Raw genomic sequence first — 21,614 nt, 5'->3', positions numbered from 1 at the left:
GGACTCGTGGAAGAAAAAGCCAAGCAAGGGCGCGTATGGTGTGGATAATGATTTGATACAGATATCTGTGTCAGTCAGAAATTTGATACAGACCTCTCTAGAAATAAAGTTAGGATTTGATATTAGCACACCATTATGTTATGATTATAACCCCAATTTCGTGATCCTACTTCTAAAAGAACTTGTATTGTATTGTCACACTAACTTTTAAATCCTATCTAAAATCTAAGATGTAAATAGTCATTCTTCACTTTTTACCGTCGTTCTAACCATGTTTTTCTAGTGTGAAAAAAAAAAAAAAACTCGACTTTAGAGTATTTGAGGATTGAAGGACGATCATATTGTCCTCTAAAAAGGGCATCCACCTTGATTTGATTTTTTTTTTTTTAAATAAATAAGGATATCAAACATGGGAGAACTCAGAGGAGAAAGATGAGGAGGAGCCCTATTTTTTTTTAGGGTTAGGATCCATTGACTCTTAAGCATGACTCAGTGAAAAAAACACACAATCCCAACCTTTTAAACACAAAATCCAATGATTGAGATTTATGACTATCTTGATAATACAAATCTCAGTGATACTTATCCCAATGATAAATCTCAATCATTAGATTTTACATTTAAAATGTTGGGATCATGTGTTTTTTTCATTAGTCATTCTTAAGTGTCAATGAATCCTGATCCTTTTTTTAAACATTAAAAAAATAAAAGTAAAAATGATAATTGATCGACTAATTGCTCACCACTCATTATTAATTGCACTCCATCATTTAAAAAATTTCCTTAGCACTCTGTAAATAGGCCTAAAGGCCCAAATCTTCAAAATAGATATTTGAAAAGAAAAAAAAAAATTGATGAGCAATCAGTTACTTAGTAGTGTGCAACTAGTCAAACCCAAAAATAAAATAAAAGAAGATTTTATTGCCACACCAACTTTTGCTAATAGCACCCTTATTCATATGTAAATCACCAAAGCATTAACACAGATTGTAAGGTGCTCTTACTAAAACTTGATGTGGCAAAAGAAGTTCTCAAAATAAAAGGGAATAATATGAGTGGATAGAGAAAGAGAGTACAATCACACCATTTATTTGAGGTTAGGTTATTTTGAATAATCATAGAGATATACCTCCATTTTCAAATAAATGACATACTACTTGACTTTTGGTCTGCCGTGAGAAACCAATGTATAATGATTGAAATACCCTCGACTTCAACTTTTACCCAAAATCCTTACTCTTTCTATAAAAACCATCTTTTTAAACTTAAAAAGTAATTTCATTCTACATTCCCATTCAACCTAGAGATTCTATATCCTTCAATATTTATCAAACCTCAAGAATAAGATGGGATTTTGGGAGAGGTCGAAGATACTAATTTTTTAAGAAAAAAAATATATAAAATAGGGATTTTTGCCAAGACAACAAGTTAAAGACAAACTTAAAGAGGTTTGGAAAAAAAATTACCTTAGAGATTGAAGACAATGGGTTTTTTGTATATTGACATTAAAGATGTGGGTGTTTCGATCATTTTACATTAATTGTTCATGTAAAACTGAAGTCAAATGATATGGAAAGCATCTCTAACTTTCACAAAAGCCTACGAGGGTTCCTTAAAATTACCGTTTAAGATTTTTGGATTTTATAGGATCTATGGTGTTAGCGGTGCGATTTTGATTATTTTACTACTAGGGAAAAAATAATTAAAAGAGTTTTATTTGCTCTGCCTTTATCTTCTAAAAAAGCAAAAACAAAAACAATAAAAAACAAAAAAAACAAAAACACAATGTAAAATTATATAGAGCTGCTATTGCCACACCAACTTTTGCTAATGTCACACCAATTGTGTGCAATTCTTTGGTGATTTACATAGGAATTGGTGTAGTATTAGTAAAGGTTGATGTGCCAACAGCAGTAAGTAACTACACCTTGAGACCAAAATCCTAAGGGTATTTTGGTAATAAAATATTTTTTATAAGGGTATTTTCGATATAAATCTAATTTTCAAAGCATATTTATTGCACTGTAAGAGCACACGTTAACAATATAACACACCCCATAAAGTAAAATGGTACATTTATCTGGACCCACCAATCACACTCACTCCATAACATCATGATTTTAATATTAAGGCAGACTTTGTCGACTTGGGCAACTCAGCACGACTTTTCAAATATGAATCGTTCAAACTCATTGACTTATTTCAAATACATACTTTCCATCTAATTGACCGAATTGCTCCATGTAGATCGGTGTTGGAATCAGTGATTTATATTACGATATAAATGATTTGATTTTATTTCATTCTTAGATTGTAAATATTTGTGATTAACGACATTTTGTGATTGTAACATCTAATAAGTTAAATGTCACCTGGTCCATCCTGACTCAAGAATGAATTTGAGAGTTTGGCCCAATTCATGTTTAGGGCTTGGAATATTGAATGAGAGAGCTAGGTTTGGCTTTGCTCGTTCATCTCGTAAATTTGGTAAAGTGGTTTCGTTCCTCCAATTCCATTATGGATTTTGTGGAGGATATTTTTTATAACACACGAGATCGCGACATGTGGCATCATTCACAGACTCAGTATGCATCGACTTGTTCTAAAATCCTAATTTGAGGAGCTAGTAAATTAACAACATTTCCACCTCGGGTTATGAACGATAATTTGTACTCAAAACAATATTTTGCAGCATGGGTTGACAACAAATGAATCGAACCCCAAGGGATTGGGGATTCAAAATAAGGTAAGATGCAATTTTGTCTGAAATTTAAGGAATTATCCTTGATTGAAGGAAGATCCCCATGTAATTTGAACATATTCCATAATCAGGAGCATTTTTTTTTTTTTTTACTAACCGAGTGTCTGGGCCAGCTTACGTGCACCACGACTAATCTCGGGAAGGACTACCACAACAACCCACCACTTTGGTCCCCCAGTTAAATCATGAGAAAAACCCAAAAGGGGTTTGTTACCATTCCTAAAAAGAGGGAATATTTTGTTTGGCAAACAAAAGAGTAAGAAACTTATAAATACTGTGAAGAAGAAAGATTGAAAGTAAGTGATTCTTCCTCTAGAAAAAGAATTGTTAATCTTGATATTTGATTCTGACTATAGAGTCAGAGAGGTTGTATTACAGGCATCTCGAGGAGAGTGAGCAGCTGCAAATCAAAAAGAAAATTAAAGATCTCAAGGTAGTGTAAGAAATTGCACACGTTAAAGTGCAATAAATACTTTTGAAAATTGAAATATGATGATATTTTTGTAAAAAATAATTTTTTCAAGGTCAGTTTTCATACAAAATCCAAATTCCAAAGTGTATTTATTGCACTTTAAGCACGTTAACAAGACCCTTCGATTATTATTACTCCTGACCTAACTTATTATTATAAAAGTTACTCACTATCAAAAGAAAGACAATTGATTATCTACCCAAGAAGATAGAGAGTCCTACATACGAGAAAATGACATAAATGAAATTAAAACCAAGTAACATTTTTTTTTTCTTTGAAACTAAGGTATTCAAGGCCTCTTAGAGCACTCGACTAATCCTTTAGTCCTATACATCCTCGCTTCCTGAGGTGTGGTCTCACCAACCATTAGATGATTTGAACCAAGTAACATTGAAAAGGAATAATGATAGTAGGCTCCATTGGAGGATCTATAATTATACTTACATTTATATTTTTAATTTTAAAATTTATAAAAGAAAATTTTATGACGGCCCTAAATAGGCCCGAAAACTTGTGGGCTAGCTGGGCTTGGATATGTGTATAATTTTGTTCAGCTTTGCCAGACCAGCATATGGGCTGGGCTTGAGTTGGAACATAAAAAGTTGGTCCAACACAGTTATCTCAATATATTTTATGGTGATTTAGACATACCCCCTCTACGTTTTGATTGGTATTAGAGATACCCTCCTGATTGTTCAAACTGATGACATACCCCTTTGTCCTAGGTCCTGTATGAAAGACTAAAAGAGAGAATCATATCTTGCTCTTGAGGTTTGAGGGTTGAAGGAGAGAGACTCTAAACGTTGAGAACGAAGGTAAGAATCTTCAATCTTCCAAGTAATTAAACTCTAGGGAAAATATTTCTAACCTATCCAATCTTGTCTTCAATGTCTTATAGAAATATTTGATTTTTTAAATCAAAATTCCGTCGATCTTCAACTTCTCCAAAAATCCTATATTGTTCTTGTATTTTAAAAGTTGAACATAAAAGGTCTTACTCATTTGTAAGTCGAAGAAAGAAGAAGCCAAAAGCAGATGTGTCAAAGGCCAACCTCCAACCTCTTCATTGATAACATTGATAATTTAATTTCATTGTTTGGCGTGTTATTAAATAAATAAATAAAAACACTGAAGTCTCCTTAATATGATTTTCTTTTGAGAAAACTACTCAAAGGACCCTAACAAAAAGGTTTATTTTTAAATAATCCCTAAGTTTTAGGCAATAACTTGATAGTCTATTTAGTAAACTTTTTATTTGATCCCTCATTATTGGTAAACTCATAGCTTTTTATTTATTATCGAGTTCACAACTTTTATTGCTGAACTCACCATTTTTTTATTGTCGGATTCACCACCTTTTATTTATTGTAGAGTTCAACATTTTTTATTGTTGAATTCGACAACTTTTAAAAAATGTCGAACTCGACAATAAGAAGTGGTGAACTCAACATTGGTAAAACCCACCCATTTTTTATTTTTGAATTTTTCAACTAAAATACATGGAAAGATCAACTAAAAACTTGAGATAACAACTTGTTTAGATGATTTCAAATCAAAAGAACCATTCTTGATCGATCTTTATCCAAAAACAATATAATAGGGTTTATAGTTTTTTTTTTAAAACTAACTCCCTCTCTCTCTCTCTCTCTCTCTCTCTCTCTCTTCTGTTAATGTTTATCTCGACAAAATTTTGTTTCCTTCCAACAATTGAAAACCCACTCCATCGTTCCATCGTTTCCTTCTCTTCTCTCTCGCTCAATTGAAATCATAATAAATAAAACGAAAACTCAACCTTTCACACCCTCTCTCTCTCTCTCTCGATTCCTTCGAACCCTATAAACCCATCAAAGCTTCTTCTTCATCTTCTCCTTCTTCTCTGCAATCCAACGAAAATCTCCCACCAACTGCAAACAAAAACCTGCAAGATTTATTTACCTAATCCGAATCATAAAAATGACCTGATCTCAAGCCAATAATTTTTAAAATTAGCTTTACAAATAAATAAGGAGCATTAGATCACTCACCCTGTAAATATAATGTTTGTCATTTTCTTATTAAATTTGCTAGATAATTGTTTGTTTGAGGTTGGAAAAATCCATGTTTTCTGGTAATTCCCCCTCATATTCTATCTCACTAAAATTAGAATTCATAGGCCAGAAGACTCAACAAATAATTAGCAAAAACAATTAAACAAGAAAATAATTAACTCCAACAGCACACTCCCCCCTCTTTATTATTATAAACTTATTAACAAAATGGAAACAACAAGCTATAAACCAAAAGCAAAACTAAAACTGAAACACAGGACATTTGCTTCATGGTTTTAGTAGTGGTTTTGGTTGTAAATAACTAATGGTATATTAAGGGCTAACTGAAGGAGTTAGCATAGGTGAAGGTGATGGTGTTGCCGTTAATGAGGGTATCGCCATTGTTAACTAAGCAGTCATCGTAGCTGAGGTGTTTTAAGCTTTTGGAGTTGATTAGACAAGCGGAGCTGAACCAGCCATAGCGAAGGTGGATGCCCGATATATTACATCCATCCGTGCACACATTCAAGATAATAACCGTATATGTAGGTATCTCAATTGGTAAATAAGAAGGAGAAGATGAAGAAGAAAAGCTTTGATGGGTTTATAAGGTTCGAAGGAATTGAGAGAGAGAGACAGAGACAGAGACAGAGAGAAAGAGCCAACATTTGTTCTGTCGAGATAAACATTAATAGAAAGAGAGAGTGGGAGTTAGTTAAAAAAAAACGAGGGAGCTTTTTTTAAAATTCTAAAACTCATTTTGTAAATTGGAATTGACGTTACAACGCGTTTCAACCGTTTGTTTCTCAAAATCCAACGAAGGAGGTTCATATGTTTCTCATATGTTTAAAAAGATGTCCCTCGAACCGTTCCCATATATATATATATATATATATATATATATATATATATAACCCTAATTTTTTTCATATGCCTTCTAAATGTTTGAAAAAAAACCCTTGAACATGACTTCTTCCGGAATAAAGTTTACAAAACTCGATTGAGATGCCAAAAATCCAATTTTTGGAGATGAAATTGGTAAGTTCAAACATTTAGGGCATTCAATCGTGAGAACTATGGGTAATGGGGTTCATGGACTATTAAGAGACCACCCAAATTGTAGGGACTATTTAGAAGAAAAAAAAAAGTCCCTCCACCAGAGTCCTTCAAGTAATTTTCCCTTTTTCTTTTTTGAGAGCAACTATTGACACCCCAACATTTACTTATTACTCCCCAATTTAAAAAAAAAAATAGGGTTACAAATAAGAATAAGTAAAAGTTAAGGTGCCATTAGAATCTCGCTCTCTCTCTCTTTTTAACTTTAGGATTTTATGAGGCTAATCTTAATTGTTTGAAAGAGTATCATAACGTTTTGTAATGTTTGAGATAATAACTTGAGTCAAACCTCAATAATGTTTGAATTGCGTGTTTTAATCTTTAATTGGGAAGTCAAAAATAATTTAAGAAATTGGGGTGTAATAAGTAGAAGTTGTGGTGCCAATAACAGCTCTTTTCCTCTTTTTCTCTCTTTTGGTTTTTGTTTTTGTTTTTTTTCCTTTTTCAAGAAGCCCAAAGAACAGGCACTTTTTTCTCTTTGGCCAAGCAAAGTCGTTAGCAGTCAAACATAAAGGTGGGTTCAACAAGGTTTGAACCAAGGTCGTGAGATCAACACTCAGACACGCCTTTACCAACTTAGCTAAGTTGGCACCTGACATTTCATTCATGATTCAAAATATCGCATGTATGGGTCAAGACTCTGTACCCTATTGGTTTCTCTCTTGACTGAAACATGGCTCGAGCCGAGATTTTAAACCTTGATTTCAACAATACTATAAAATGAAGGAAAAAGGCTCGAAAACCCTGATGATCATTACTAAAAGTACCACAGATTAATTTATTTCAAAAGGCTAACGTGTATTTACAATGATGAAGCTATTAAAAACGTCCAACCTGTCGGTAATGTAATTGACCAATCCTCAGTGAAGAGATGCCCAGAATTCAAACCTGCTAATGACCATGGATGCTTCGAGGAAGTCTCGGGGTTTAGACACGCATTCGTTTGACATCGTTCTCTGGGACACTTACATCACTACCAATGCCTTTAACTGGAACAACTGTTGTTTGTCCTTCAACCTACACACAAAATTCAGTTTCTTCATCCACTTCAGGCTCATTTTAAAGATCTTCAAATCAATGCTCATTGCATAACTCTGCAATATTTTCACCTAGTTTTTTATTTTTTTTTAAAAGCACCAAAACCAGCCCTACAACAGCCAACTTGGCTGAGTTTTCAAGATCTTGGAAAAGATGCCTCAGTTTTTGGATAAGTCAATGAGGCAACCAATTCACAGCGGAAAACTTGGTCGATAGCCTCCAAGACCAAGATTTATTCTCCAATCAGATGATAGAAAAGCTACTACAAAATTGAACTCACATTTTCATTGGGAACAATGGCATATCTCTCTGCTGGTGAAACCCATGTCCTAGCTGTCACAAAATAGGGATGGTTGGTAAATCCGACAAGGTGGATGCACATCATTAGAAACTATTTTGCACTAATGAGAAAGAGAATGATACCTGATAAAGATTCTACTTTTGAGGATTGTATCTGTTGGCAACCAGATCCGTCCTCGCTCAAAGCCTCTATAATTGTTGGAATATTTCTACAGATTCCAAAAGAATAGAAATGCCATTAGCAGAAGGTGACTGTTCTAGCACCAATGCATAGAATCCAATCAAAAAGTAATCGGGGATCCAATCAAAATAATAATAGATGGGTAACCTAAACAATATTTATTTTACATCCAAAATTCATGTTTTGTAGATATTCTCTCTTGCAACATAATTCAAGTACTATGGAATATGAACACAAATCCATTCTCACATCTTTTTGAAGCATTGTGCATGCAAAAAAGCAATTTGGATTTTGTCTCATACATCAACACATTACATAGTTATATAGTATAATACACAAAACTACGGGCATGGATGATATACTTAGATAATCAAACATTGGAGTAGGTGCAAACCCAATTACCGGTCAATATTGTCCCCATGGCCAAGTTGTCCGTTTGTACCCCGACCCCAAGAAAATAAGTTTTGCTTTTCTGTAGCAGCAAGAGTGTGCCTCCATCCACAAGAGATCTGAACTACTTTCTGCCATTGAACCCAAAAAAAAGTTTAAGAAAATGGTCAAGGACAGAGAGATTTAAGTTAGAACAAATCCTTCTCAAAGTGGAATCCCAAGTAGAAAATCGTAATAGAGCTTAGAAGCTATCTTATTAACCAGTTTAAAGAGATAGGGGAACAAGCGCGTGCCTGCTCATCTGGAAATTTAACTTGCACTGGAGAGCAGTGATCAACATTATCACCAGCACCAACTTGTCCAAACTGTATTGAAAACATATAGAAAATATTAGAAGCAAGAAATGGCCAGAGATCACAACAAACAAGTCTGATGCAGATACAGTATACAGTACTTAAATAAAGGGAACAACAAGAAATTCAAAATGAAGGATATGAAAGATTTAGGATGCTCAATATAAGTTTCCAGGAGCAATAAAGTTATGGTTATCTCTTAAATCAAGTATGCTTCTGATATGGCTATTAAATTAGAGTATAAGCTGCACACAGTAATTTCCAATAGAGAAAATAATTAATTATAAAAAGGTATAAAACATCTCACTAACACTACAGGATGGAGTCTGGTCAATATATTAGACTTATCTTAACATTACACACCCTGATATTTGTCGCGTTCTTGGGCATGTTAGCAGGTATGAGGCATAACTATTTGTTAGGAGCAATATGTTAATTAAGTCATTATTAGTAGGGGTAATATCATCTTCTTCTTCCTTTTGTCATTTGGTTATGATATATAATAGATTGTGTGGCTAGGGTTGGAATCAATTTCGACTCCTCCAATGTTCCTCCAATCTCCTATTCTATTCTCCTTCTCAAACTCTTAATCTACATGGCATCAAAGATTGTAACATGGCCGTGGAACAATATGGAATCACGGAACAATATGGAACTGCGGATCAGTGCAAACTTTATGTTTGCACTCCTCAAACTCTTAATCATCATGGTACCAAAATTGTACCCTACCTTTTCATTCTTCTGAAAAATGAAAATGATTACTTAGAGATATTTCCCGATCATCAATTTTTATTGGCCCTTCCTCTTTATGGGGTCATGTTTGCCATATGCAAGATAATGGTAAATTACTTAGAACACTTGGTTCATGTAATTTCGGTAATGGAATTTTTCAGTTGTGTTAGTCTATGTGAACACAAAAGTATACTACTCTTAAACCATTTCTAAGAGCAAATTTTATTTTGATTTTATATTTTAAATTATTTTCAATTCATTTTTGCCAATTAAAGAAGACCAATATATCTCCTATAGCACATTTAGCCATAATAATCTGTTTAACATTTGATGAATCAGCTGGATTTGGTTCTTGCAGTACATGAAGGAATCATAAAACAGAGAAAGGGAAATGAAAGGGTCAACCTTATTCCAACCCCAGCCATAAAGTTTTCCATCAGATGTGACTGCCATAGTATGTCGCCAACCACCTGATATCTGAAAAGATTTGGACCAAACTAAGCACGTAAACTGTGAACAAGTAAGCAACGACTAATATAACCGGTAAAGTACACCAAAGCATATGCATCATAGTGAAATGTATACATTTTTTTAAAGACCTATTTTTCACAACAATCTTGTACAATATTTTCAAGTTGCATACGGCTTGTTTATAGGAATCAATGTTTCCAACTGATAAGGATTGAGGTGCAATGGTTGAGAAGAGATTTTACCTGAGAAATAAAGCTTTGGTGCAGGGCTTCCAACTGATGAGGAATGAGGTGATCCTCAAAGTCACCATGTCCAAGTTGACCATATTTGCTCCACCCATAGGTGTATAAACCCCCAGATGAGGAAACAGATATTGTATGTCTCCATCCACATGCGACCTGAACCATCTTCTGTCCCTAAAACGTTAACGAAGATTTTATAAAGTGGCCATAAAACCAGCAATAATATGCCACAGAAATAATAAACAATGAAGAAGCATATCTCAACGATTCAGACTTGGGCTGTAATCAGATTTTAATGTGAATACTTGCTACATGTATAAAGCTTTGCAGTGTTTTGATCAAGCTTCCCAATCTGTATCTCAATGAAATGGAGAAGTGAGTTATTGATGCTAGAACCTTCTTTGAACTAATTTGGTAGTAACAGGGCAGATCCTTCCCCTTATGAATTGATATTTGGTATAAGTTTAGGTGATACGACTTACAAGACATCATGGATTCAATCTTTTTTTTTGTTTGAGAGGTAAGCTGGACTTGAACCCATGACCTCAAAAAGTTGCTTTGCAATGTGTCAAACCAACTGAGCTATAGGTCTAAGCCCTAGAAATTATATTGTGCTATGGATCCCATCTTAGTGTCCTTATAATTTATATTGTAATTTGGCAAGACATGGTTAAGGATCCTGCATATCAAACAATAAAGAAATCCTGCTACTGCTATGCTTCCAAGAGCTACTAATGCAAGCCTGGGCGTATGAACATACAACTGAGCAACTCAGCCAAGCTGGTACAGACTTGAACTAATATTGGTCCAGACTCCAGACTGAATCAGGAACCCAAATGAGTCTTTAATCATTAATAGAAATACAGGTCCTTCTCCATATGCATTGATATTTGATTCAACATTGATTCATGTTGCTAGTTTCATACCACAACCAAAGCTTAAATTCTGAGTTCTGAGAGCACAGTTGTGCATGTTTCTCTTGCAGTATATTATAAACATACATTCATAATAGGTCTTGTACTCAGATATTCTCCCCAAATTCTGTGCCTTCACATTCAAGAATTTATTTCTTCTCATTGTCTCGTTCATTAATGCTCATGTTGTCCCAAACAGGAATAGCATATAATGCAAATACATCTATGTACAAATACAATAAAATCTAGACTAAAGACAACATCTAGACAAAATTATCTGCAGAATCAAGTAAAGATATATGCTTGTCAATGAGCATAAAAAAACTGGTGAGAAAATTTTGATTGCAAACAATAGTGGACAAAATAAAATGATCTCAGGTAGTAGTAATCATACATTGCCTGAAGAAACTTTCTGAGGAACAAGGCGATCATTCCTATCACCTAAACCTAAGTTCCCATATCTTCCCCAACCCCAACCATAGAGTTCGCCATCTTCGGTAACTGCGGCCGTGTGTTCAGCTCCAGCTGCGATCATTTTGACAGCTATTCCCTAAAACAGGCACTAGAAGATTTAGATACAAGTATAACTCATTATTTCAAAGACGATGCTAATATCTTCACCTATTCTACAATACCAGATGTAAAAGCCCCTGAGAGGGGTAGGTATAGAACAGAGATAAACAAAAATGACAACTATTGGTCCATAGATTTCTATAGAATACATTATCAGTGACAACAAATCTATCTTTGTTGCCAATAGAAACTATTTTCTTTTTTCTTTTCGCATAGGTAATAAAAATTAATTTTCTTAGCTATTGATTTCAGCTAGGTTGATATGGGTACCATAAGGTGCAGCTTTATGACACAACCATTCTCAAGCTCTCTTTAATTAGTAATTGCTTCCAAAAAAGCTAAAGAATAACCTTTTGAATATCTTGGAAAAAGAAAAGAGTAGGCTAAAACACCTGGAAGGCTTGGATTTTTTGTGGCACAAGCGAGTCCTCAGTGGTGCCAAGACCAAGTTGCCCATTTTGATTTCGCCCCCAACTTCAAAATAATGCATAAAATCAGTGCATAAAGAGTGGCAAATAATAATTATTATTAAAATAGTAAACAAACACAAGCTATGCATCAAAGTAACTAAACAAGAAAAATGTGGGATTCCAAGACACCATCTATTTAAAAATGTGATAAAGACATTTAACAAAGATAGGGTCATGTTTCAAATTTCCATCCCCCTTTTTGTAAGGTTTCAATGAAACATTCAGGTTTGAAGTACATTCCGTTTTGAAATGTTTCAAAATATTTCAGAATGTTTCCCAAAACATATTGAATGCAATGTTCAAATAATAAATTAATTATTAAACAAATTGTGTACCATCAAAGATTTATTTATTGGGAAAAAAAAAGTTTGCAACGTTATACATGCATCAGAAGCAATGTTTCAGGGTCCCAACATTTATTCCATAAGGTTCCAAATCACTTCTAATTCGAATCGATAAAAGAATGTGATTGCGAGAGGCTACTCAACTGTAACGAAAACCAATTCTACATGGCCACCCACAGTATGACAAAAGTATCTAGTTAGATTACAAACAAATAGTCAAAGCGAAAAGTCATCATCCTTCTTTGATAGATATAAGAGTGAATGAGGGGTTTTGATCTGAGGTCATTAATATTACTACTCAAAAGGCTTTACAAACCTCCCAATTTGGCACCATTAAATAAAAAATAACAAATAAATAATCATGCTTAACCACACAACAATCACGCTCAAAAGTATCTAACATTGTGATAAATACCATTTACTGACCCATTATCCAAAATATATCAAAGTTTCCAAAATTTTGCTAAACAGCCCCTTGCAAAACATAATAAGTGCTCGGGATCTACATATTAATTAGATTTTAAAATTAAAGGTACTAACATCTTATTAATATTCTTCTAGGAATGGCTCAAGACAGAGTTGAATGAAAAACTAAAATTTATGTTGCTGAACCTAGTAATTAGGTCATGGTGTATACAATAATAGATGATGAGTTGGATCATGAATTTATTTTCTCTATTCTGTCACTCTTGTTTGTTGAAATGACAATACCACATGCAGCTGGGGCGTGCAACCTTGAGCATACTGATATACACACCCAGTGAGGTAGTAGGACCTATGTTACCTGATTCATGGGTTCGCGGTTTGTGGTTTGCCACTAGAGAATGAACCCGGTTCGTAGGGGTAGAGAGAGATGAGGGCATTTGGTCATTTTCCAGAGGTTAATTAATAAAGAATTAGGTCAAATGGGCGGCTATCAGTTTAAAATTTTAGGGGATATCTCAATTAGTATCAACATGGGGAGGGAGAGGTGAAAAAATTGAAGCAAAAAAGAGTTCGTTTGGTTCGCTGCAATTCATGAACTCAGCGCGAACCGTACCGCGAACTGGTTCAGTTCGAACCGGTTCACAGTTCGGTACCTTGCTAACAAATTGGGTAACCCTGAGTAGGACTATCATCATGTCCCACCAAATCATCAATCTAACTCACAATCTATAGATCACCACCTACATTAAGTATAATCCCAACATTATGTTGTTTAACCTATAATACACGCACGAGTGTACTAATAAATTAGATTCCAAATGACCATCCAAGTACAATAAGAAGTGGAATGCATGGTTATTATCTTCAAACAATGAAAGTATAAGTGAAAAAAGAGACAACAAAACAGCTTGAAAGAAACATACACAAACAGGAAAATTTCTTATACCACAACTTTAGCATTATGAAGGTGGAAGCAAAGACTATAATGTAATCATTATGTTTGCGATCCAACTTTGGGTTTGAATGGCTCGTCTATATGTCCCATGAAACATCGTCAAAATCACATTTGAGTAAAAGAAAAACATGCCAGAGAACAAGATGTTTCTGTAATGGAAGCATGACAAAACATTTGATTACTCCAACAGTGGGTCAAGTTTCCTTACATGGTACAAGATCAAATTATCCAATTGTACAAAACCCCATTTATGTAAAGTTCAGGTGTTTGATCTTAATTCAGAAATAAAGAAGAGAAAAGGTGTGGACCAAAGAAGAGTACCAACCTCTGCACCTCGCCTTCCATAGTCACTGCCAAACAATGACTATCTCCACAAGCAATTTGTTTTATCCTCAAACCTTGGAGGACTTTGATTGGTTGAGGAGTAAACAAGTCACTAGAGTTACCATGACCCAATCTTCCAAAATCACCCCTACAAATACAAACAATTACCAAATGCCAACAAGTTCATATGAGACTCAAATCACAACTGATGCTAGCAAGGCTCCAACAAAACATTAAAAATCATATATTTCTACCTCCTCTCTCTTTGATCCTTATAAATGAACTAGCCCCATAACCATTAAAAATCATGAGATTGCACTTCATTCCATTTCCATCATAAATGAATAATACACTTCATATATGAGTTTTGTCAACAAAAGGGTTGAAGTTGAATCATCATCATTATCTACAACTTTAGGACTAAATGATATTTGATGCAAATACGGGCATAGGGCTTAAAATGAGTCGGATATTATCTGAATCCGAATTTAGTAGCTTTGGTTCCTTAAAGTATATCCGAATTAAAAATGGGTCGGATATGGGTCGATGTCCCTTGACCTAAGTCGAATTCGGGTTAGATACGGATCCATCCCTATATCCATATAGATCTTAATGATATATTACTTTGTAAGTTATATATTATATTTTTCAGGGTATTTTTTTTACAACCAGCAAGTGTTAGGCACAGTAGCTAAGGCCTCCCTCGATAAAGGAAAAGGTCTTGAGTTCAAGTCATACACCTTTAGTGATTTTTATTGAAATAACCTTAAACGGTTCGAAGTTATCTGACCCGTCCAACCCGAACCAATTAATTCGATCAGATCTAGATACGAGTTTGGTAAAAATAAAATGGTTCAAATATGGTTTTAACTAGTAGGATCCGAATTAAAAAAATCCAGATATGGATATATTCATATCTGGCTCGAACCCAACCCATTTTAAGCCCCATACAGGCATGGAAAGAATTGGATTCTCCTGGTTAACTGAATTGTTGGTGTAAACCAAAGTGGTAAGCCTTCTAAATCGAATGGTTAACCATCAAAGATAAATAGTCACCTAAAGCCACAAGAATAGATGCTAAAAAAAATGGTGAGGGTTCTCAAATATCATTGAGTCTAGATATCGTCAAATTCTGAGCTGTAGTTTTTATTCATATATCTGATTAAGAAGCCGTTAGATGCATTCGAAACGAATTGTTTTGAGCATCAAATTCCCTTGAAAGTTTTATATAATAAAAGTAACAAAATAAGGGGCATTTTAATCATTATTAGAAAAATATTGATGTTACTTTAGATGGACGACTAAAATTTTGTTAAATGCCTTAAGTTAGGTTTTAGAGCTTCCTTCCAAGCTCAACGAGCCCTTATTTTTCGTAGGGGGGGTGTTGAGTCTTCAAGAAAACTGTAACATCTGATGTACCAAAAAAGTAGCAATTGGTTAGAGTTTAAATAAACTGCGTAGACATCGAATGTAAAAGAAGAAAAAGATCGAGAGAGGATATGAAATGTGTTATAGAGGTAAATTGGGAAATAAACTCTAAAAGAAGTAGATAGAGGAACAATAGGGGACTTTAGGAGTTCAAAAAAAAACCTCAGATGTTGAACGTAGTGGAAGTAAAGATGGAGGTGCATGACATCTTATTTTACTAGACCGTGTCTCAATTCAAGAGAATTATGAAGGGAGCCTTGAGAAGAACACCAAAAAAGCTGTAAGTTCATCATTTCCTGAAATCAAACATCCACCAAAATCACAGATTTCCTGTTTGCAATACTAACTGAAAAGTGTACGACTTGAAGTGTTCAAATTGGTAAACAATAACCACGAGTGTATTTCAGAGAAGTACCAACACCCAACTACATGCCAAATATCCAGAAAGACATCTCTAATACTAAGGTAACATGTTTGGGGAAATACGATCTCACACACAGAGAGGCTTGGATAGATTTCCATAGGGTGAAGTACACAGAGAGAAAAGGAGAAGAACAATTACATATTGAAAATGTTTATAGAAACTTTTAGTTAAGTCACCTTCTATATTTACAAACTTTGTTTAAGCAAGTGCCCACCTTTTCCCTCTAGTTAGCTATTAATTTAGCAATTATCTAACAAAAATCATTTTGCATATGCACTCTTATGATTTCTACTGCAAATAACATAATTCTTGACAAAACAAAAGAAAATATATAAAAGGCATATTGACAAGGTCATGCTGGATATATAGAAGTTGCAAAATAAATAAGAACAAGTAAAAGGGCTGCCAAGAATAAAAGCTAGAGAAACACACCATCCCCAACTATATACTTGCATCTGGGATTCAGAATACGCAGTTGTATGATCAGCCCCACAAGTAATGGATACTATTTCATGCCCATCTAATGCACTCATTTGAGTAGGAAAAAGTCGATCTTCAGCATCTCCATGACCCAACTGTCCATCCTCTCCTCGTCCCCAGGAGCAAACGACATTGCCAGCTATCAAAAACAATAGTAATATGAAATTGATCAATACTTAACCTCAAATTTCTTAGCTAAAATACCGAATGCTAAGAGGCCTAAGAAGTCATGGTAATATAAACAATGTATTTGTGTGAATTATAGTCCTTAAAGGTATAGTTAATTTGTAAATTGTAATAAAAAGTTATCTGATGTTCCAACTAAAGCTATATGATATAGATATCAAATGTGCCACTATTGACAATAGAAGAATCCACAACTTTGTAAAGTTTTGGAGAAGAAAAATAAAAATGCATCCACAAATAGTTTGTCTTTTACCATATAGCATGGAACTACAAGCAAACAAGAACAAATCTCAAATCCCCAAACCTCAAAAGGAGTACAAGAAATCAGAATATCAATGGTTTAGTGAAAAGGGGAGATCTCCCAAAGAAGCTATTATTATTTTTCTAATTAATAGCAAAAAAGTAATGCAAAACATGAAGACCCATTTTTAGAAGATGCCACCTTTTGACAGCCTGCATAAATCCTGCTTACTCCAATACTATTGTATGCCAAACTGTCAATTCGGAACAGACATAACATCACCCGACTTTTATCATGAACTTGGCCATGGAACATTGCACACAACCAATCAACTTGACCAAACTCAGTCTTGAAGCACTTAAGAAGTGTCTTTCTCGGTAATTTCTGGTCATTTCCATAAATTCTTTCTCATCCTTGAGCCATTGTTGGTTTGCACCACCAAAGAAATTTCTTGGATGTTCCACCAAAGAATGAGGCACATAGGCCATATTCTTACCCTTCACAATGGTGAAATTACTCTTCCATGAGTTGCAGCATGCAATCCGAAACACCACCTTCATTCAATCCCAGGCCAGGAATCCTTGTCCAAGTGATCACTCTTTCTTTAGTGTTGAGAATTTAAATGAGAAAGAGGATGAGGGAACAATCGTTATCCCCACAAATAAGCATACCTCTAACACGACTGCGGCATTTTCCAAGGAGTATTTACATTTCTTAGCTCCTCTCACAAGTACATCATTATTCATGGTCTTCGATTATCTTGCCTATCGTCCTTAAATAGCACTTCGCAAAACGCGGCTTAATGAAATAGAAACCTGAGATTCTAACCCCACATGAGAATCATAAGGATAGTGTTCCATCACTTGGAAGGCATCGAGGGGATATCACATGAGATGAAGCTCTCAAGATTATTACAAACATGCCATTAGTACTCCAAGGAAAATCCCACAAGGTGTGGCTCACAAGAGTACAAAAATTTATTCATCTTGCATCCCTTGCTCTAGAAAGGATTTCAACATTGACAATATTAGTCAAAGACCACCCAAGAAACATATTGCTTGTGCGACTAGCGAGTCCACTTGCAAGGGTCGATCCAACACTCAATACTAACATTAGAAACTTCAAACAATGATTTGACTTCTGAAAAGGATGTCTCATACTGTCAAGTCTCGAGTGACCACTACCATGGACCTACATTACCAATCTCCAAACCAGGTATTGTCCCATGGTGTGTCTTATACTCAAGGACCTTGTGATGACTCCCTCTAGTATCACCCCAAGACCATAGCTTGTGCCAAGTACTGTCCTTAAAACGGCCAATGTTACGGCCATGGGAGAGGGGTACACAAGCACTTAGGTCATGTGACATGTGACCACCTAACATCATCTTTTGTGACATATGGACCACACCATCTAGGTCATGTGGTTTCCACCTAAATGTGTTTGTCTTGTTGACGTAGCAAAAATGTGTGAATCAATAAACTCAATTGATAAATAAGCGATATCTTGGAATAAAATAAAGTAAAGAGATAGAAAGTAATTAAACGAGAAAAGAGAATTGAATTAATATCTTTTTTAATTGATTGAATTTCGGTTTTGAAGCTCCTTCTATAAATAACTTCGTCATAATAACTTAAGAAACCTTCTAAAATACTAAAAAAAGTAACTTTCATGATCTATCTATGACATATTACTAATTTGTTAAACCTATTATAACTCAATTTGGACACTTAAAAGCAATTCTAATTATTGCCTAAAGAATAAAAATGAATCTAAAAAAATAGAAACCTAAAAACAAACTAGAAACTACACAAAATGGAAAGTTCCTAAAGTTGAACTAGAAACTAATTAAACAACTTCTAAATTACTGAAAAATTAAACACATAGGACTGAAATCAAAATTGGGTTGAGCATGGACCCAACCTAGTCAACCCGAACCAGGCTGATCAAACTATGTTGACTCGGTCAAACTAAGTCAAGTAGGCCAGATCTAGATGGGTTGATTCGGCCATGAAAATTCTCTTCTCTTTGCCTTTTTATGGTCCATTTTCTCTAGAAAATCAAGAGCAATCCGTTTTACATCACTTGTCCCCTTTGACTCGTGAGGCCAAGCCAAATCAAGGTCTCAGCTCAAGCGCAACGAGACTTCAAGTCTAGCTTGGAAAATCCTAACCCGAGCACAACCCCAGTTAACATGCACTCGGGCCAAGCTAGACACTAGTTCAAGTTGGCTCCACACAAGCTGCAGACCCAATGTCACTCAAGAAACATTTACATAAACATAAAAGATCAAGTATCCTCGGAGCTACTCCTGACCAAGGCTTCAAATTACATTTTGAAGACTCCAAACCACTTTTGACCTCCAACCAACCCCATCTTCAAATCACTATTCATTCTCTAAAATACCATTCACTAGCTAACAAAATTAAAAGGGGAATATAATAGGAAGGGGAAAAATGATTTTTAAAACATGTTCCATTAAAACGGTCAAAACTGACATTCATGAAAAATGGGAGATACGATAGGTGTAGATGCAAAAACTTGCACTATCTTACGGTCTATGACGATGTCACACGATCTCCTCTCCTCATGTCCCTGAGTGTACCTGCAACAACACCTCTCTGACACCCAAGTCAAAACCTTAGTATAAAAATAGTGTAAAATTTAGAGGGGGGAGAACTCATCCCTTTTAGTACCTCTATCCATCTATTTATAGAGATGAAACCCTAGGATCCTTTTAAATCCTATTACTGATTTGACCTTTATCCGATTTAGAAGGAAGATCTTCATTGGTGATTTGGAATGTATCTAGTAAATATCCGGTTCCCATACATTCCTCCTTTTTTGGGACTTTCCCTAACCAGAATTTTAACCCCTTTTGATCTAATCCCTGATTTCCTCCAATCGAGACCTAAACCTATGGTTGGTTTGTGACCAAGCCGCTAAGCTTACCCTCGTACCTCCATACCAAACTCGAATCCCTAAGTTCCACGTGTACCCCCTTGGTACCTAGTGAGAACTATCCCCCAGAATAGGCATTTAAAAAAGGTAAACATCAATAGAAATTTGGCTTCAAAAATTCTCTCTCAGCTCTATATTTGAAGATGTGAACAGTTATATACAGATGAAATGTTCATTTTGAAGACCGGTTGGAGTTCTAAATATAGAGATTTGAAGACCAGTTGGTGTTGCTCTAGATGATCTACTATGAGCTCAAAAATCCATGTAATCAATTGGCTTGAAATTTCCACTCAACCCATTCAAAGCATGGTTTTAAAATCAGGTATCCCCTCTTCTCGTCCTTCAGCAATACTGAGTTGACTCGTCCAAGTCATCTCATCTCAAACAAGTCAGACCAATTTAAATTTCTTTAATATTATGTTTGTAATTAAATAATTATAGTTTTTTTCTTATTGTAAGGTGAATTAATAGATGTTCAATCATAAAATCTATATTTTATATAGATAACAAACATCTAAATTAATTAATTAATTAATTAAGATAATTATTTTATATAAAAAACCTGGTCGACTCGACCGAGTCGTGTCAAGGTAGTGGATGATTCACATTGATAAAGTTTTTTAACACAATGATCAAAAATTCCCACTTGGCCACTTAGCTTTCAAGTTCATCACCACATCAGACACAAATCACATTGCAAGTAAACAAAATTTCCAAATTCAAATGTTTCTTTTTCTTATAAAGAAGAAAGCAAATTATCAAAGCAGCTTTTTAAATAATGTGTAAAAAAAAAAAAAAAAATTTACCACATAAATTAAAAAACCTAACATTTGAACTAACATATATGATCATAAGAACAAGCAACATTAAGTCAACCAACTCTACTGAACTGAACCAACAATCATGATCGCTAACCCTAACTAAGATAAAATCAGAAACAGTAGAAGCTTACAGAGAAGAGAAAGAGAGTGACTAGCCCCAGCCGAGATGAGTATGACTCGGCGTCTCGGTCGAGTTACTTCTTCTGCCATTTCTTCTTCTCCCTCCACTTCTACAACTCTGTGTATGTGAGAGTGAGTGAGTGAGAGATTGTTTAAACCTAGAAAGATATTTATGAAGGATTGTAGAAAGAGGATGTGCAGGGCAGACTACAGAGAAGTTTGAAAAAAAAAATTAAATCGTGGGGAAGGCGAAGTGGGGTCCGAACCTGACACCAGTGGTCCGAGTCCGCGTCTGACGACCGAACCAAAACATGAAACATGTGGTGGAGAACCGACTCGCATTCAATGTAAGATAACATAACCTCTCTCCTCGCAGTCAAATAACACCGTAGTTTACGGCCCCTCTTCATAGCTCTCTTCAACGTCCACCACATATTTTTTTTTATTTTTTATTTTTCCAATAAATTGGCGTCGACGTCATTCGTGGTTTGTGCCGTTGGATATTTATTGATTAGAATCTCTAGGAGTTCATCTCATTTTTATAATCCAAGGAACATTCGAGTAAGTGCTGAGGTGACATAGTATTTACTGCGATTCTCACAATTCTGACGTAGAGATGCATAGATTACCGTAGATGATTTTTTCTCATTTGTCGAGGAAATACATCTATGGTTATGTGTACATCCCACGTCAGACTTGTGAGAATCGCAGTAAATACTTTTTGTCATTTCAGCATTTTCCTTGGAGTAATTCTCGCAGGGATAGTTGGTTGAAAGGATGAACTAATGCATTTGTCGATGTCATGATTGACGGAATGACAAGGACAAAGGGAACACACCCATGAGGATTCACGTGGATAACGCC

The 21,614-nt window shown here is 35.0% G+C and overlaps 1 protein-coding gene across 4 annotated transcripts; it reads right to left on the bottom strand.

Moving 5' to 3' along the window:
* Window positions 1-7,097: 7,097 nt before the first annotated feature.
* On the bottom strand, window positions 7,098-21,164 carry UVR8 (Regulator of chromosome condensation (RCC1) family protein). Of its 4 annotated transcripts, none has more exons than XM_086434830.1 (13): window positions 21,017-21,053; window positions 20,762-20,868; window positions 16,374-16,560; window positions 14,091-14,237; window positions 11,963-12,044; window positions 11,392-11,547; window positions 10,084-10,257; window positions 9,776-9,847; window positions 8,579-8,650; window positions 8,298-8,416; window positions 7,838-7,923; window positions 7,695-7,747; window positions 7,098-7,393 (listed from the first exon to the last, which is right to left on the bottom strand). In XM_086434830.1, exons 2-13 carry the CDS (start codon window positions 20,838-20,840, stop codon window positions 7,304-7,306), a joined length of 1,317 nt encoding a protein of 438 aa, XP_086290956.1. In that variant the 5' UTR covers window positions 20,841-20,868; window positions 21,017-21,053; the 3' UTR covers window positions 7,098-7,303. The 4 variants fall into 4 exon arrangements, with proteins under 4 accessions (XP_086290956.1, XP_086290954.1, XP_086290953.1 ...); XM_086434828.1 differs by lacking the exon at window positions 21,017-21,053 and adding an exon at window positions 19,404-19,469 and having other exon boundaries at window positions 20,762-20,972; XM_086434827.1 differs by lacking the exon at window positions 14,091-14,237 and having other exon boundaries at window positions 21,017-21,164.
* Between the last annotated feature and the right edge of the window lie 450 nt (window positions 21,165-21,614).

This window comes from Akebia trifoliata, chromosome 3, assembly GCF_017979445.1.
Source record: "Akebia trifoliata isolate Shusen 1 chromosome 3, ASM1797944v1, whole genome shotgun sequence".
Classification (NCBI taxonomy): Eukaryota; Viridiplantae; Streptophyta; class Magnoliopsida; order Ranunculales; family Lardizabalaceae; genus Akebia; species Akebia trifoliata.
The sequence above is the reverse complement of the archived record's forward strand: the minus strand, read 5'-3'. Positions and strand labels throughout refer to the sequence as shown.

Excerpts from the sequence above, each read along its gene's own strand:
- UVR8 (XM_086434830.1), bottom strand. The coding sequence starts at position 20,840 with ATGGCAGAAGAAGTAACTCGACCGAGACGCCGAGTCATACTCATCTCG. Across the intron at positions 16,561-20,761 it reads TCACTCTCTTTCTCTTCTCT|CTGGCAATGTCGTTTGCTCC; the intron begins GTAAGCTTCTAC and ends TGTTTTTGATAG. Across the intron at positions 10,258-11,391 it reads AGAAAGTTTCTTCAGGCAAT|GGACAGAAGATGGTTCAGGT; the intron begins GTATGATTACTA and ends TTAACGTTTTAG.